Here is a 14,298-nt window from a genome sequence, read left to right on the forward strand (position 1 = left end):
CTGCAACCTAGCAGTTTGAAAGTAGGTGAAAAATGCAAGTAGAAAAATAGGATCCACCTTTGGTGAGAAGTTAACAGCATTCCGTGAGCTTTTGGCGTTGAGTCATGCCAGCCACATGACCATGGAGACGTCTTTGGACAGTGCTGGCTTTTCGGCTTTGAAACAGAGACGAGCACCGCCCCCTAGAGTCAGGAACGACTAGCACATACATGCGAGGAGAACCTTTACCTTTTACCTTATCACGTCTAAACAAAACCGTAAGAATCGCACTGCCAAAAATTGTGAAAATCCCTTTTGCAGATAAGGTCTGGATCCCGGTGGGTGTGCACTGGCTTGCAAATGCTTGTGCCGCTGTTCGTGAACTGAAGAAACTTCCCCTCCAGGTAGCAGAGGGCGGAAGGTGTGGTAATGCACCTGATTTGTTGAGTTTCTTGCCCGGCGAGTTTCAGCTCCGCTTATTTTCTGCTCCCACGAAAGAGATGACTCACTTGGGCTCCTTGCAGGGGAAACTCAGCTGACCTAAGTAGCCGAAGACGCAGCTGGCTGGGACTTCCCTGATTCGATTCACAAATAAAATCTGGATTTTGAAACTTCTTTTTGTCTCAAAGGCATGGCACCACTCGCAGGAGGCAACCCGCCAGCTGAGTTCGTCCGGGGGGGGGGGGCTTATTGATTGATTGGCAATTTATGGCACTTTTGTCCGATTTGGCATTGAGTCCAACTGACAGTTAATAACAAGAGCACTCAGACTTATATTCCGCTTCACAGTGCTTTGCAGCCCTCTCTAAGCGGTTTACAGAATCAGCCTCTTGCCCCCTAACAATCTGGGTCCTCAATTTACGCACCTTGGAAGGACAGAAGGCTGAGTCAACTTTGAGTCAGTGAGAATTGAACTCCTGGCAATAGCCAGAATTAGCCTGCAATATTGCATTGTGACCACTGGGAGGGAGGGAGGGAGGGAGGGAGGGAGGGAAGGAAAATAGCATTTAGCCTTACATACTACTTCACACTGCTTTCCAGCCCTCTCTAAGCGGTTTACAAATATCAGCCTCTTCCCCGCAACAATCTGGGTCCTCATTTCACCCACCTCGGAAGGATGGAAGGATGAGTCGACCTTGAGCCGGTCAGGATCGAACTGCTGTCAGTTGGCAGAATTAGACTGCAATATCTCAATCTAGCCACTGTGCTCTCTCAATGCTGGGATTTGGGGATTAAATGGCTCTGTAGAAATTTACTGTCTAGTTTGTATTTTGCATCCATTTAATCATGCCATCTTTGGCTTCTTTATGAATCAGATACGGATTAAGGAGTTGGAAGGGACCTTGGAGGTCATCTAGTCCAACCCCCCGCCCAAGCAGGAGAACCTACACCATTTCTGGCAGAGGGCAGTCCAGTCTCTTCTTGAAAGAAGGAGCAGCCAACCTCTCCTGGACGTCTACAAGCCGAACGATGCTACTTGCCACCCAACCAGTAATTGGAGAGGACAGCATTCCTGAAGGACAGAAAGTATTCATCACCTTGAACCAGGAAAGTCAAGTCCCCGAGGAAGCTGCCGTTCTGTAAATTAACATTACGTAAACCTCCGTCCAATTCGGCACTACGGAGTTACTCAGGGAAGGAGCTCCCAGGCAGTCACGACCAAAACAGAGACGAGTATTTCCATCGTTAAGCGAGGCGGTGGATAAAGCAATTATGCCCTATTCTACCGTCTTTTTCCCCTGTGTTGTTAACGGAATTGCTGCAGTTGTTAAGCGAATCGTGCGGTCTTTAAGCGAACCGGGCTTCTTTCAATCACTTTGTTTGTCAAAAGCTGGCTGGGAAGGGTGCAAAGGGACATTGCATGATCCCAGGATGCTACAACCATCGTAAATACGAGTTCGAGGCCAAGCAACTTTAAAAAAACAAATATTCGTTTAATCATATAAAATACAAAGAAAACAAAATAGAAGTAGGAAATGAAGGGAAGGAAAAGGAGGTGTGAGATTCAAGGAGAAAAAGGAGGAGAAAGGCATTGACTTCTGACTTGTAGTTTGGTACAAGATTAAAACACTCCAGCCTCCACTTTTTTGCTTTTACACATTAATATTTAACCATCCGTTTCTATGACGTCAAAACATTCGGATCAACAGAACCAAAGTCAAGGTTTCATTTTCTTTTTCACCCCAAGCACAAAGTCCAGAAGTGATTTCCAAGGGGGAAAAACGTGCTGAAACATACATATTTTCCTCTTTGACTCATCAATTCAACCATTCCTGCTTTATCTTCCTTTTTTAAAAAAATAAATGGAAATAGCATGTATTTCTGTTTGGACCTGGTAATCTTTCTGAACCAAGCGACCTAATCCTGATCCCATGACTGTGGGGAAGCTGCATCGGTTGTAAGTGCGAGGACCGATTGGAAGTCACGTTTTTAATGGTCGTTGTAAACGTGGGACACTAAACGAGGAGCTGCCACCAGTTGCAGCTTCCCAGGGTTTTGTAAGCATCATCTGTGACCTTTCCCAGCTCTGGGGCAAAGCGAACCTCCATTTATAATTCCAGAAAAAACCTAGGGAGGCCAAGGAACATTCTAGAAAACAAGGATGAGGCTGTGCAGATTCCCTCAGATTTTTTCACAGGACTGTACATCATGGTGGCTTCCTCATTCCAGGTTGGGAAAGGAAGGAAGGAGGAAGATGTTGACACTCTAGAAATAGTGAAGAAAAGAGCAACCAGGATGATGAGGGGACTGGAAGCCAAAACAGATGATGAACAGTTGCAGGAACTGGGCCTGGCTAGTCTAGGGAAGAGAAGGACCAGGGGAGACAGGAGAGCAATGTCCCATTAATGCTGCACCAGGCTTAATAGCAGTGAGAGGGATCTTGGACTCTTAGTAAACAACCAATTAAATAGGAGCCAACAATGTGTGGCAGCAGCCAAAAAAGCCAATGCAATCCTAAACTGCATTAACAGAGGGATTCAATCAAGATCAAGGGAGGTCCTAATACCACTCTGTAAAGCCTTAGTAAGGCCACACCTAGAATCCTGCATCCAGTTTTGGTCCCCACACTATAAAAAAGATGTTTAGACTCTAGAAAGAGGGCAGAGAAGAGCAACCAGGATGATGAGGGGACTGGAGGCTAAAATATATGAAGAATGGTTACAGGAACTGGGCCTGGCTGGTCTAGGGAAGAGAAGGACCAGGGGAGACAGGAGAGCATCTTCCAATATTTCAGGGGCTGCCACAGAGAAGAGGAAGTGGGTCGAGCTATTCTCCAAAGCCCCCGAAGGCCAGAGAAGGAAGAATGGATGGAAACTGACCAAGGATAGATTCAACCTGGAAATAAGGAGGAATTTCCTGACAGGGAGAACCATCAACCCATGGAACAAAAGTTGCCTTCGGAAGTTGTGGGCTTCATCCCTGGAGACTTTCAAGAAGAGACTGGACTGCCCCCTGTCAGAAATGGTGTAGGGTCTCCTGCTTGAGCAGGAGGTTGGACTAGATGACCTACAAGGTCCCTTCCAACTCTGTCAATCTGTTAAATAAATGGCTATAAAAAATCTTGATAGGGTTGAATGGGGTTTTATCCCCAACATTTTGGAGGACCCCTTTCTGGGAATAATCTGACTGTTGGCCCTCTAGCCTTCTTCAAGGGGCTTTCACCCCCTGCCACTTTCTGGCCATCATCTCCACTTCTTCTGAAGCTCCATCACATTCCGTCCAGCCAAACTCCACCACAAGAGTGGTTTATTCGTGGCACCACCAGTTTCAGTTCCCAGGGATGGGACTCAGAACAGTTCCTTCTCTGTCCTGGCAGCTGTCCTGTGGAACAGCAGCCCACTGGGATTCAGGTGACCTCCACAATACTAGCCTCACGTAAGACCGTGAGGACTTGACTGCTCTCTGGGAAACTTGAGTAAGTAAGTAAGTTGCTGGTCACTTTTATTCTGGAGGGAGTTTTGATTACTCTTTTCATTTGTGTGGGTGGTTAGTAAATCAAAGAGGGGGGAAGAAGGAAGGAGAGATAGGGGCAAGGTTAGAGTGGAGGAAAAAAAAGAGCAAGAAGAAAGGAAGGAAGGAAGGAAAAAGGGAGGGAAGGAGGGGGAAGAAGGAAGGAGAGATAGGGAAAGAGTTAGAGTGGAGGAGAAAAATCAAGAAGAAGAAAAGAAAAAAGAAAGACAAGGAATGGAGGGAGGGAGGGGGGAAGAAGGAAGGAGAGATAGGGAAAGGTTTAGAGTGAAGGAGAAAAAGAGCAACAAGAAAGGAAGGAAGGAAGGAAGGAAAAGGGAGAGAAGGAGGGGGAGAAGGAAGGAGAGATAGGAAGAGTAGAGTGGAGGAGAAAAAGAGCAAGAAAGAAAGAAGAAAGGGAGGAGGAAGAAGGAAGAAAAAGGAGGGAGGAAGAAGGAAGGAGAGATAGGGAAGGGTTAAGAGTGGGGCAAAGGAGAGAGAGAAAGAAAGAAAGATAGAAAGAAAGAAAGAGAAAAGAAGAAAGAAAGAAAAAGCAAGCAAGCAAGGAAGTGATGGATAGGTAACGGTTAGAGTGAGGGGAACAAGAAAGAAAGAAAGAAAAGAAAAAAAAAAAAGAAAAAAAAAAAAAAGAAAAGAAAGAAGAAAAAGAAAGAAAGAAAGAGGAAGAAAGAAAAAGAAAAGAAAAAAAGACAAGAAGAAAAAGAAAGAAAGAAAGAAAAGAAGAAGAAAGAAAAGAAAGAAAGAAAGAAATGAAATGAAATCTCTTGGGCCTCAAAACTTGTGTAACTTTGGACCCATTGGCCAGAGAGGCAGAGGGTGGGAAAGGCTGTTTATTAACCAGAAGGACTGGGTGAAGTGGGGGGGGGAGGGGTTGTTTCCCCATTCAGAGTTTGCACAAAGCAAACTCTAGAAGATTCCGCAGGAAACAGACCTCACCCATGTTCTGTGCGGGTACCCTCCCCCCCCCCGAGCCTGTGTTAAAATTATAAACCGAATTACAACAACCTCTTAAGCCAAGTGCCCAACTGAAAATACAACAGGATTTGCTCTCATTTTGCACACTAACTACACTTAAGAGGCTTGCCCTGTAGTACCAAACCAATCAAGTCAAAATAATACTACTCTGATTAAGGAACTACCAGCTTTGACGAGCAATCAGACAACAACAGCCTAATCTAGGAATCACCAAGAACACACCCACCAACACTTGTGCATAAACAAAGAGCAAACATGACTCCCTTCTAGCACTGATGACGTTCCCTAGTTGGGTCATAAGACGTCTGCAAGAAAATGACCAAGCTCCGAGAACACCAAGGGTCCCAGGGTCGGCAATATTCTTGCCTACTCAAACCGATTAGTCGCTCCCATCTTTATTAAAATCATCCCACTATAAAATAGAAATAAAAATAAAAGAAAAGGGGTAAGACAGGTGGAAGTTAATAGGGTTTGGGTTATGGAAATGGCTGCTATTGGCTGAGCTGAGGCTGTAATTTTACTCTGCACTGCGCCGAAAAATGTTGGAAAAAAATTTCCCTCATTAGACTGTGCCGAAATGAAAAGATTAACGTTGGCAATGAAGAGAAGGAAGAATCAGAGAATTATAAGCTATGGGGATCACTGGACAGAAAATGATAGACAAAAAAGAAACAGAAAACTGAATAATTTGGGGGGAAATGTAGAATTATAGGGAGGAGCTGAATTAAAAGGTAACTGAAATGTAAATGTATAAATAGATTAAAATAAAAGTAGATTAAATGATTTAACTGTTAAATATGATGACACAAAGACTGTACCCAGATGACACATTGTAAGATTAATGATGTAAGCGTGGTTATGGGAAACCAAAACAAAAAACTTTTCAAAAAAAAAACAACATGACTAGATGCAAATAGAAATACACGTTATTTCCATAGCAAGGAAGATAAAGCAGGAGTGCTTAAATTGAATACTTCAATCAAAGAAAAAAAATAAGTTCTTATTATGTTTATTTATTTATTGGAATTTGTAAAACGAGAACCAGAATAAAAGGGGAACAAACACAAGGAGGGGGAAGATAGGCACCTGTCAGTGCACTTATGCACATTCCCTCTACTCTCCACTTAAGTACGAAGTTCAAGGGAAGCCAATTTGCAACTGAAACTGTGAAATGGAATTTGTGCTCGGGAAGAAAAAAAAAACAATGAAACTTTGATCTTGGGTTTGTGGATTGGAAAGATTCGGTGTTATAGAAATGGCTAGTCAATAGATTAATGTGTAAAAGCAAAGAGTGTGTTTATCTTGTCCTGGGCTAGGAAGAGTTAGAAGTCAATGCCTCCCCCCCCCCCGCTTTTTTCTTCCTCCTTGTATCCAACACCCCCTTCTCTCCCCCCCCCCCGTCCCTTTTCCCGCCCTTAATTTCCTATTTTCTTTTATTTGTATTTTATACAATTAAAAACAAGGGACTTTGCAAAAGAGGACCCCATCATAAATCTGAGTCAGTTGCCAAAGCGGCTGAATTTTGACCACGGGGACACTGTAACGGTCATAAGTGTGAAAAATCGCCACAAGCACCAGAATAACATACGCACAGAAATGGAAAAATAACACAATACTGAATGAAGATGAGAGAATAACGGGGAGATCTTAGGATGTGCAGAGAACGCATAATTGACCGAGGAAATTCACGGAAAGGAGGAAACAGGGTACTGTTTAATTTGGGGGAGATACTTCAATGCCAGAGTTCCTGAGCCAACATTTTGGTTGCTAAGCAAGAGCGTTGTTAAATGAGTTCCACCACATTTTACAAGTTGGCCATGCCCACCCGGTCACATGGCTGGCAAGCCACTCCCACCCAATCACATGGCCTGCAAGCCACTCCCACAAAGCAGGCCACACCTACAGAGAGGTTCTAAAAATTTTGAAACCCACCACTGGTGTGCATGTGTGCCTGTGTGCTACACACCTTCAAAGCCGTGTTGATTCAGCCCTCCAGAATAATTCTAGTTTCTCCTGTGGCCCCTTTGGGAAATTCATAGCCACCCCTGACAAGATAGCAGTTTCCCAGTATTTGAGGGGCTGCCCCAAAGAGGAGGGGGTCAATTTATTTCCCAAAGCACCAGAAGCCACGACAAGAAACAACGGATGGAAACTAACCAAGGAGAGAAACAACCTGGAACTAAAGAAAACTTCCTAACAGTAAGGAAAGTTAACCAGTGGAACAGCTTGCCACCAGAAATGGGGGTGCTCCATCACTGGAGGTTGTTAAGAAGAGACTGGAAAGGCTACTTGTCTGGAATGGTATAGGATCTCCTGCTTGAGCAGGGGGCTGGACTAGAAGACCTCCAAGGTCCCTTCCAGCTCTATTCTGATTCTGATGGCAGGAGAAGCAGCAACAGATGGAAACTAATCAAGGAGAGAAGTAAACTGGAACTGAGGGGGAATTTCCTAACAGTGAGGACAATTAATCAGTGGAACAGCTTGCCACCAGAAATTGTGGGAGTTTAATCACAGGAGGTTTTTAAAAGGGACTGGACAGCTACATGTCTGGGATGGTATCTGGTCTCCTGCTTGAGCAGGGGGCTGGACTAGAGGGCCTCCAAGGTCCCTCCCAGCTCTATTCTAATTGACAGCTCCCAAAGAGGCCTGCCTTCCCATCCTCCCTCTCTCCAACCCTGCTCTGACCTGGCACCTCTGAGCTTGGGAGGGATGAAGCCAAAAAGGAAATTTAGACAGCCAATATTGTTAGTTGCTCTCTCTCCTTCCCACGGAAAAGCCAGGCTCCCGTTTCCCCCAAAACTCACCAAATAGTGAAAGGGCTGCTACTCTAGTAGTAAGGGCACCTGTGCTAAGATGACTGTAAACAGAAGTTAGTTAACATTATTTCTCTCTTTTCTCTTTCTTTCTTTTTTTCTCTCCTTGTTCCTATCTCTTCTTCCTTTTCCTTCTTTCTCCTTCCTTCCTTCCCTCTCCTCTTCTTCTTTCTCCTTCCTCCTCCCTCCTGCTTCCTCTTTCTCCTTTCTTTCCTTCTCCTTCCATCCTTCTTCTTCCTTCTTTCCTTTCTCCTTCCTTTTTCTATTTCTCCTTCCTTCCTTCATCTCCCTCCCTCCTGTCTTTCTTCTCCTTCGTTCCTTTTTCTCCTTCCTTCCCTCCTTCCTCTTCTCCTTCCTTCTTCTATTTCTTCCTTCCTTCTTCTATTTCTCCTTCCTTCCTCCCTCCTTCTTCCTTTCTCCTTCCTCTCCTTTTTCCTTACTCTTTCTCCTTCTTTCCTTCCCTCCCCCTTCTTCCTTTCCCCTTCCTTCTCCTTTTTTCCTTACTTTCTCCTTCTTTCCTTCCCTCCCTCCTTCATCCTTTCTCCTTCCTTCTCCTTCTTTCCTTACTCTTTCTCCTTCTTTCCTTCCTTCCTTTCCACCCCCCCCCCCTGAGTGAAAATAATTGAGCCACACACAAGAAACTAAATAAAATTCTTAATCTTCCCCTTTAGCTTCTCTCTGAAGTGAGTCATTCCCTTTTGTTGTCTCACACTTTCTCAGGAATGCAAATACCCACCTGGGGCTTCTGTTAGGCAAAACTCCAGGCCCAAAGCAAGAAATGAAGGGATCAGGAATCGTTTCCTGCCCAATTTAGCTTCTGCTGATGACTTCAGGGCCTCCCTTTGCCGTTCTAAACCCTGGCCAAACATTCAGGAGGAGAGAACGGGATCGAAGGTGCTACATTGCTTAAATCTTTCACGCCACCCCACAAAACTTGGGAAATTCAGATTAACCAGAATAACTGCATCCGTTAATGAATATTCTGGGGAAATATAGATATATCTGAGGAAGGGAGAGAGCTTTATTTGCTTTTAACACTTAGAAAAGGGCAATCTGCATTTCAACAGGAAACTTCAGACAGGCTGGCCCCATTTTCTGCCCTGTGAAGTGGGGAAATCCTATGTCTCCTAGTTCTACTTTTGTCCTAGTTCCCCTGGCCTTTCTCTCCCTGTTATATCACACCTTTCCACTTGACTTCTAACTTTTTGGCTCCAGGTCAGCAGCCGGTAATCTCCCAATCTTTTCAATGTTCCAGCCATCTTGCTTTAATGGTAGTAAATACCAGATTCATTGGTCCTCAGGTATTTTCTTCTTGCTTTTTACATTGTCATTATAGTAATATCCACTGTGCAAAGATTACTGGAAGCTACCATAAAGCAAGCAAGCAACCAACCTTCCTTCCCCTTTCTTTCTTTTTTCTTTCTCTTTCTTTCCTCTTTCTCTTTCTTCTCCTTTATCTATCTCTTTCATTTTTCTTTTCCTTTCTTTCTTCTCTGTCTCTCTTTCTTGCTCTTTGTTCCTTTCTCCTTTCTTTCTTTCTCTTTATCTCTTTTTATGCTTCTATTTCTTTCTGTCTGTTTCTCTCTCTCTTTTCTGACACTCTTTGTCTCTTTTCTCTCTTTCTCTTTGCCTCTTTCTCTGTTTCATTTCCTATCCTCTCTTTCTCGTCTGTTTCTCTTCTCTTTCTTTCTCACTTTCTCTTTGTTTCTTTCCCTCTCTTTCCTTTCTTTCTTTTCCTTTATTTCTGATGAGCATCAACAACAACAGAAAAACAGGCAGAGACCCTCTTTAGCTTCCCGATGCTTCCCTTTTTTAACGTGGCATGAATATTCCTGCGATACCAAGCCAGATCGAGTTTGAAGGGAACTCAACCATTCTCTACTGTGGTTTTCCAGACTTTGATCATTAATTGTCCTTAACCCCTTTGGAAAAAGCCTTCGGGAATGCCGAGATCCTAAATCCCCAAGACCCCTCAACAACAGGAGGAATAACTAGAGCCGGCCCAGGCCAGGCTGGAAAGGGGGGGGTCCGTGTGCCCGCTCACCTTTCCAGAAAAACCTGGGTGTGCCTTGCAAAAACAACAGAAACATGATGCGGCTTGTTCTCGCCCTCCCTTTCAACAATTATTTTTCAAGAGAGAAAAGTGACTCAAAAGTGCCCGGTACCTTTTCGGGCTTTGGTTTCGAGCTCATTGGTGAATTTATCAGGAATGAAATCCTGTTTTGTCCACCCACGCCGTCCCGCGGGAGTTAGCCCTGAAACTACCCCTCCCTCCGCCAAAGCTCGGTTGGACATTCACCTTTTGAAACTTTTATTATTATTATTTTTTGCAAACTGCAAACAGCCAAACCGAGCCAAAGAGATCCCCAAGCTAGAAAGCGGGGCAGGATTTGAAGACAATTAAATTAAAAGTTTGCCAAAACATCTCAAAGGCAGAGGCCAGTTTAGCCTGAAGCTTGGATTGGTTCAGACTGGGATTTTTGGGGGGTGTCTATGATACAGAAGGAAGGACTCCCTGGAGAAGAGCCTCATGCTGGGAACGATGGAGGGCCAAAGAAGAAGAAGGGGACGGCAGAGAAGGAAGTGGGCTGGATGGAGTCACCGAAGCAGCCGGCGTGAGCTTCAATGGACTCCAGAGGATGGCAGAGGACAGGAAGGCCTGGAGGAACATTGTCCATGGGGTCGGACACAACTTCGCAACTAACAACAACAACAAACGATACGGATACAGTCTACCATTTTGTATTTTTTTTTTTTAGGAAACCAAAAGACACTTGACACGAAATCCATGCAGCTTTGAGAGTTTTAAGGAGCATTTCACATCTTGCCCACCCTAGGATGGGGGGACTTCAACTCCCAGAATGCTCCAGCCAGCTTCGCTGGCTGGGGCATTCTGGGAATTGAAGCCCCCCCCATCTTAGAGTGGCATGATTGATAAACACGGGTTTATACTTAACCTCAACTCATGCCTTCGCTGCTTTACCCTTGCTTAAACAAACCATGGCTTAGCTCCAGCCTCTCCTTCCAGAAACCAAGATTAAAAACAAAAGGCAAGCAGAAGAGGAGGAAGAGAGAGAAATCTTGGAAATCAATCAAAAGCAAATCAATCAAAAGGAGCCCGGCCAGTATACAATAGCTAGTGTTGCCCCCCCCCAAAAAATTAGAGGGCCTCCTGTTTGAGCAGGGGTTGGACTAGAAGAACCTCCAAGGTCCCTTCAGCTCTTATTCTGTTTGGGAAAGTCCAATGCGGTCAAATAAAAGGGGACAATCGGGAGGGAGGAGACATGGGGGAGGGGCACGGGATGGAGTGGGGGTTACTTAGTCACCCCAATTTCCCTCCGTGGCACCCATTCTTAATGGGAGTTTTCTTGGTTTCTCTGCCCCCCCCGGGAGATTCCCGAAATCCCCAAGCGCTTGATCCCGTGTCTTGGGCTGCCTGCCCTCCTCCCCAGCCCCCGATCGCCCCACACCCCCACTTCCTTACCCCAACCTGCGAAGAAGAGGCACCCCCAGAGCCAGCCCTGCGCCGCCATCGCCGCTCCGCTCGCCCTGCCCGCCGTCCGCTCGCTCGCTCGCTCGCTCCGCTGCCGAGGTGCACAGGTGAGCGCAGGCGGGGCGCTCATTGGTTGCGCCGCCCGCCCGTCACCGCCCCTGCTCAGGTGAGGCCCCCGCGGGCTCCTCCCCCGGCTGGGAAGGGGGGGGGTCAGATTACTAACAGAGCTGGAAGGGACCTTAGGAGGTCATCTAGTCCAACCCCCCCCACCCAAGTAGGAGACCCTGCACCATTTCTGATAGATAATAGATTTAACAGAGTTGGAAGGGACCTTGGAGGTCATCTACTCTAACCTCCCCCAAGCAGGAGACCCTGCACCATTTCTGATAATAGATTTAAAAGAGTTGGAAGGGACCTTGGAGGTCATCTAGGTCCAACCCCCTACACAATTTCTTACACCATTTCTAGAGTAAAGTTCTATATTTAGGCAAGAAAAACGAAATGCACTGGTACAGTATAGGTGGTACCTTGCTCAATAGTAGTGACTGGGAGAGGGGATCTTGGAGTCCTAGTGGGACAACCATTTAAATCGGAGCCAGCCGTGGCAGCAGCTGCCAAAAAAGCCAACACAGTTCTAGGCTGCATCAACAGAGGGAGAGAATCAAGATCACACAAAGTGTTACTACCGCTTTATAAAGCCTTGGGAAGGCCACACTTGGAATACAGCATCCAGTTTTGGTGCCACAATGTAAAAAAGATGTTGAGACTCTACAAGAGTGCAGAGAAGAGCAACAAGCTGATTAGGGGACTGGAGGCTAAAACATATGAAGAACGGTTTGCAGGAAAGTAGGACTGGGGGAGACATGATAGCAGGCGTTCCAATATCTCAGGGGCTGCCACAAAGAAGAGGGAGTCAAGCTATTCTCCAAGGCACCTGAGGGTAGAACAAGAAGCAATGGGTGGAAACTAATCAAGGAGAGAAGCAACTTAGAACTGAGGAGAAATTTCCTGACAGTGAGAACAATTAATCAGTGGAACAGAAGTTGCCTCCAGAAGTTGTGAATGCCCCACACCGGACGTCTTCAAGAAGATGTTGGATAGCCATTTGTCTGGAACGGTATAGGGTTTCCTGTGTAGGCAGGGGGTTGGACTAGAACAGTGTTTTTCAACCTTTTTGGGCAAAGGCACACTTTTTTCATGAAAAAATCACGAGGCACACCACCATTAGAAAATGTTTAAAAAAATTAACTCTGTGCCTATATTGACTATATATAAAGTGTTTTTCCCACGGCACACCTTACACTATGTCACGGCACACTAGTGTGCCGCGGCACAGTGGTTGAAAAACACTGGACTAGAAGACCTCCAAGGTCCCCTTCAACTCTGCTATTGTATTGTATTGTATTACAGATAACAAGATTTAACAGAGTTGGAAGGGACTTGGAGGTCATCTAGAAATCATTGTTGCTGCTGTCAAAACACATAATATTAAATATAAATTTGCCCTTATACTTTTCAGGTAACAATAATATTCTGGTTTATAATCCAGGTGCTGCTTAACCTTTTTTCTACCCATGTTTGTCCAATATTTCTTTGCTTTTGCACATGTCCACATGTGGTAATATGTACCTGGTGTCTGGTTCCATTTCTAACATCTGGCTGACATGTTTTAAACTTCCTTAGCTAATCTGGCCGGTGGCAACTTTTCTTTTGGGGGGATTCAACTCAACCGCGTCCCCCCTCACCTGGGGAAGGAAGCCATGGCTCATGGATGGACGGGGCCCATCTTGACAATTATAAGCCCATGTCAGGCAATTACTCGCCCAACCGCATAAGGTAGTCCTCCCCTTACAATCACTCATTTACTGTTTGAAGTCACAAGGGTGCTGAGAAACAGTGGCTTAAGGCCGGTCCTTGTACTTACAACTGCATCCCCATGTTAACATCATCAAAGTTTAGATGGTTTTTGGCCATCCGTTATGTTATTTAGGATGGTTGCAGCATCCCAGGGTCGGCTGATCAACAACTGTGAGTTTCCTGGCTGGTTTCTGGCAAGCAAAGTTATGTGGGGAGAGTCAGATTTGCTCAACCACCATCTGATTCAGTTAACATGGCAACGGCTCACTTAACAATTGTGACAAAAAAGTTGTAAAATCAGGCACAATTTACTAAACAACCACCATGCTTAGCGATGGAAACTCTGATCCCAAGGGCAATTGTAATTCAAGGACTAGAAGTTTGGACTACAAGATCTCTAAGGTTCCTTTCCAGCTCTGTTCTATCTATTCTCTATTAATTCTATTCTACTATATTCTGTATTCTAGTCTATTCTATTCTCTATTAATTATATTCTACTATATTCTCTATTAATTTTATTCATTAACTCTATTCCTATTCCCTGTTAATTCTATTCTATTCTCTATAATTTTATTTTATTCATTAATTCTATTCTATCCCCTATTAATTCTATTCTCTATTAATTCTATTCTACTCTATTCTATTAATTCTATTTTATTCATTATTCTATTCTATTCTATACCATCCCAGCCTGTATTCTAGTCTATTCTGTTCTCTATTAATTCTATTATATTCAACTCCGTTCTCTACTAATTCGATTTTATTCATTATTAAATCTCTATTAATTCTATTCTATTCAACTCTATTCTCCATTAATTCTATCTTATTATTATTCTATTCTATTCCTATTAATTTTATTCTATTCTGGTCTATATTCTATTCTTACTATATATCTATTAATTCTGTTCTATTAATTCATCCTATTCTACTCTATTCTCTATTCATTCTATTTTATTCATTATTCTCTTCTACTCTATTCTCTATTAATTCTATTTTAATCATTAATTCTATTCTATTCTTTCCATCCCATCCTGTATTCTATTCTATTCTCTATTTTATTCATTAATTCTATTCTATTCTATCCCATCCTGTTTTCTAGTCTACTCTATTCTCTATTAATTCTATTCTATTCAACTCTATTCTCTATTAATTCTATTTTATTTATTATTAATTCTATTCTATTCTCTATTACCGGTAATTCTGTTCTGTTCT

The 14,298-nt window shown here is 44.1% G+C and overlaps 1 protein-coding gene across 1 annotated transcript in view; it reads right to left on the reverse strand.

Annotated features, from left to right (window-relative positions):
• Window positions 1-11,340, reverse strand: part of F11R (F11 receptor) — a 35,230-nt gene extending 23,890 nt beyond the window's left edge. The window contains exon 1 of the mRNA XM_032234076.1: window positions 11,221-11,340. Coding sequence (XP_032089967.1) covers window positions 11,221-11,269 — 49 coding nt within the window. The 5' untranslated portion in view covers window positions 11,270-11,340. The remainder of the gene's footprint in view (window positions 1-11,220) is intronic.
• Between the last annotated feature and the right edge of the window lie 2,958 nt (window positions 11,341-14,298).

Source organism: Thamnophis elegans, chromosome 17 (assembly GCF_009769535.1).
Source record: "Thamnophis elegans isolate rThaEle1 chromosome 17, rThaEle1.pri, whole genome shotgun sequence".
Classification (NCBI taxonomy): domain Eukaryota; kingdom Metazoa; phylum Chordata; class Lepidosauria; order Squamata; family Colubridae; genus Thamnophis; species Thamnophis elegans.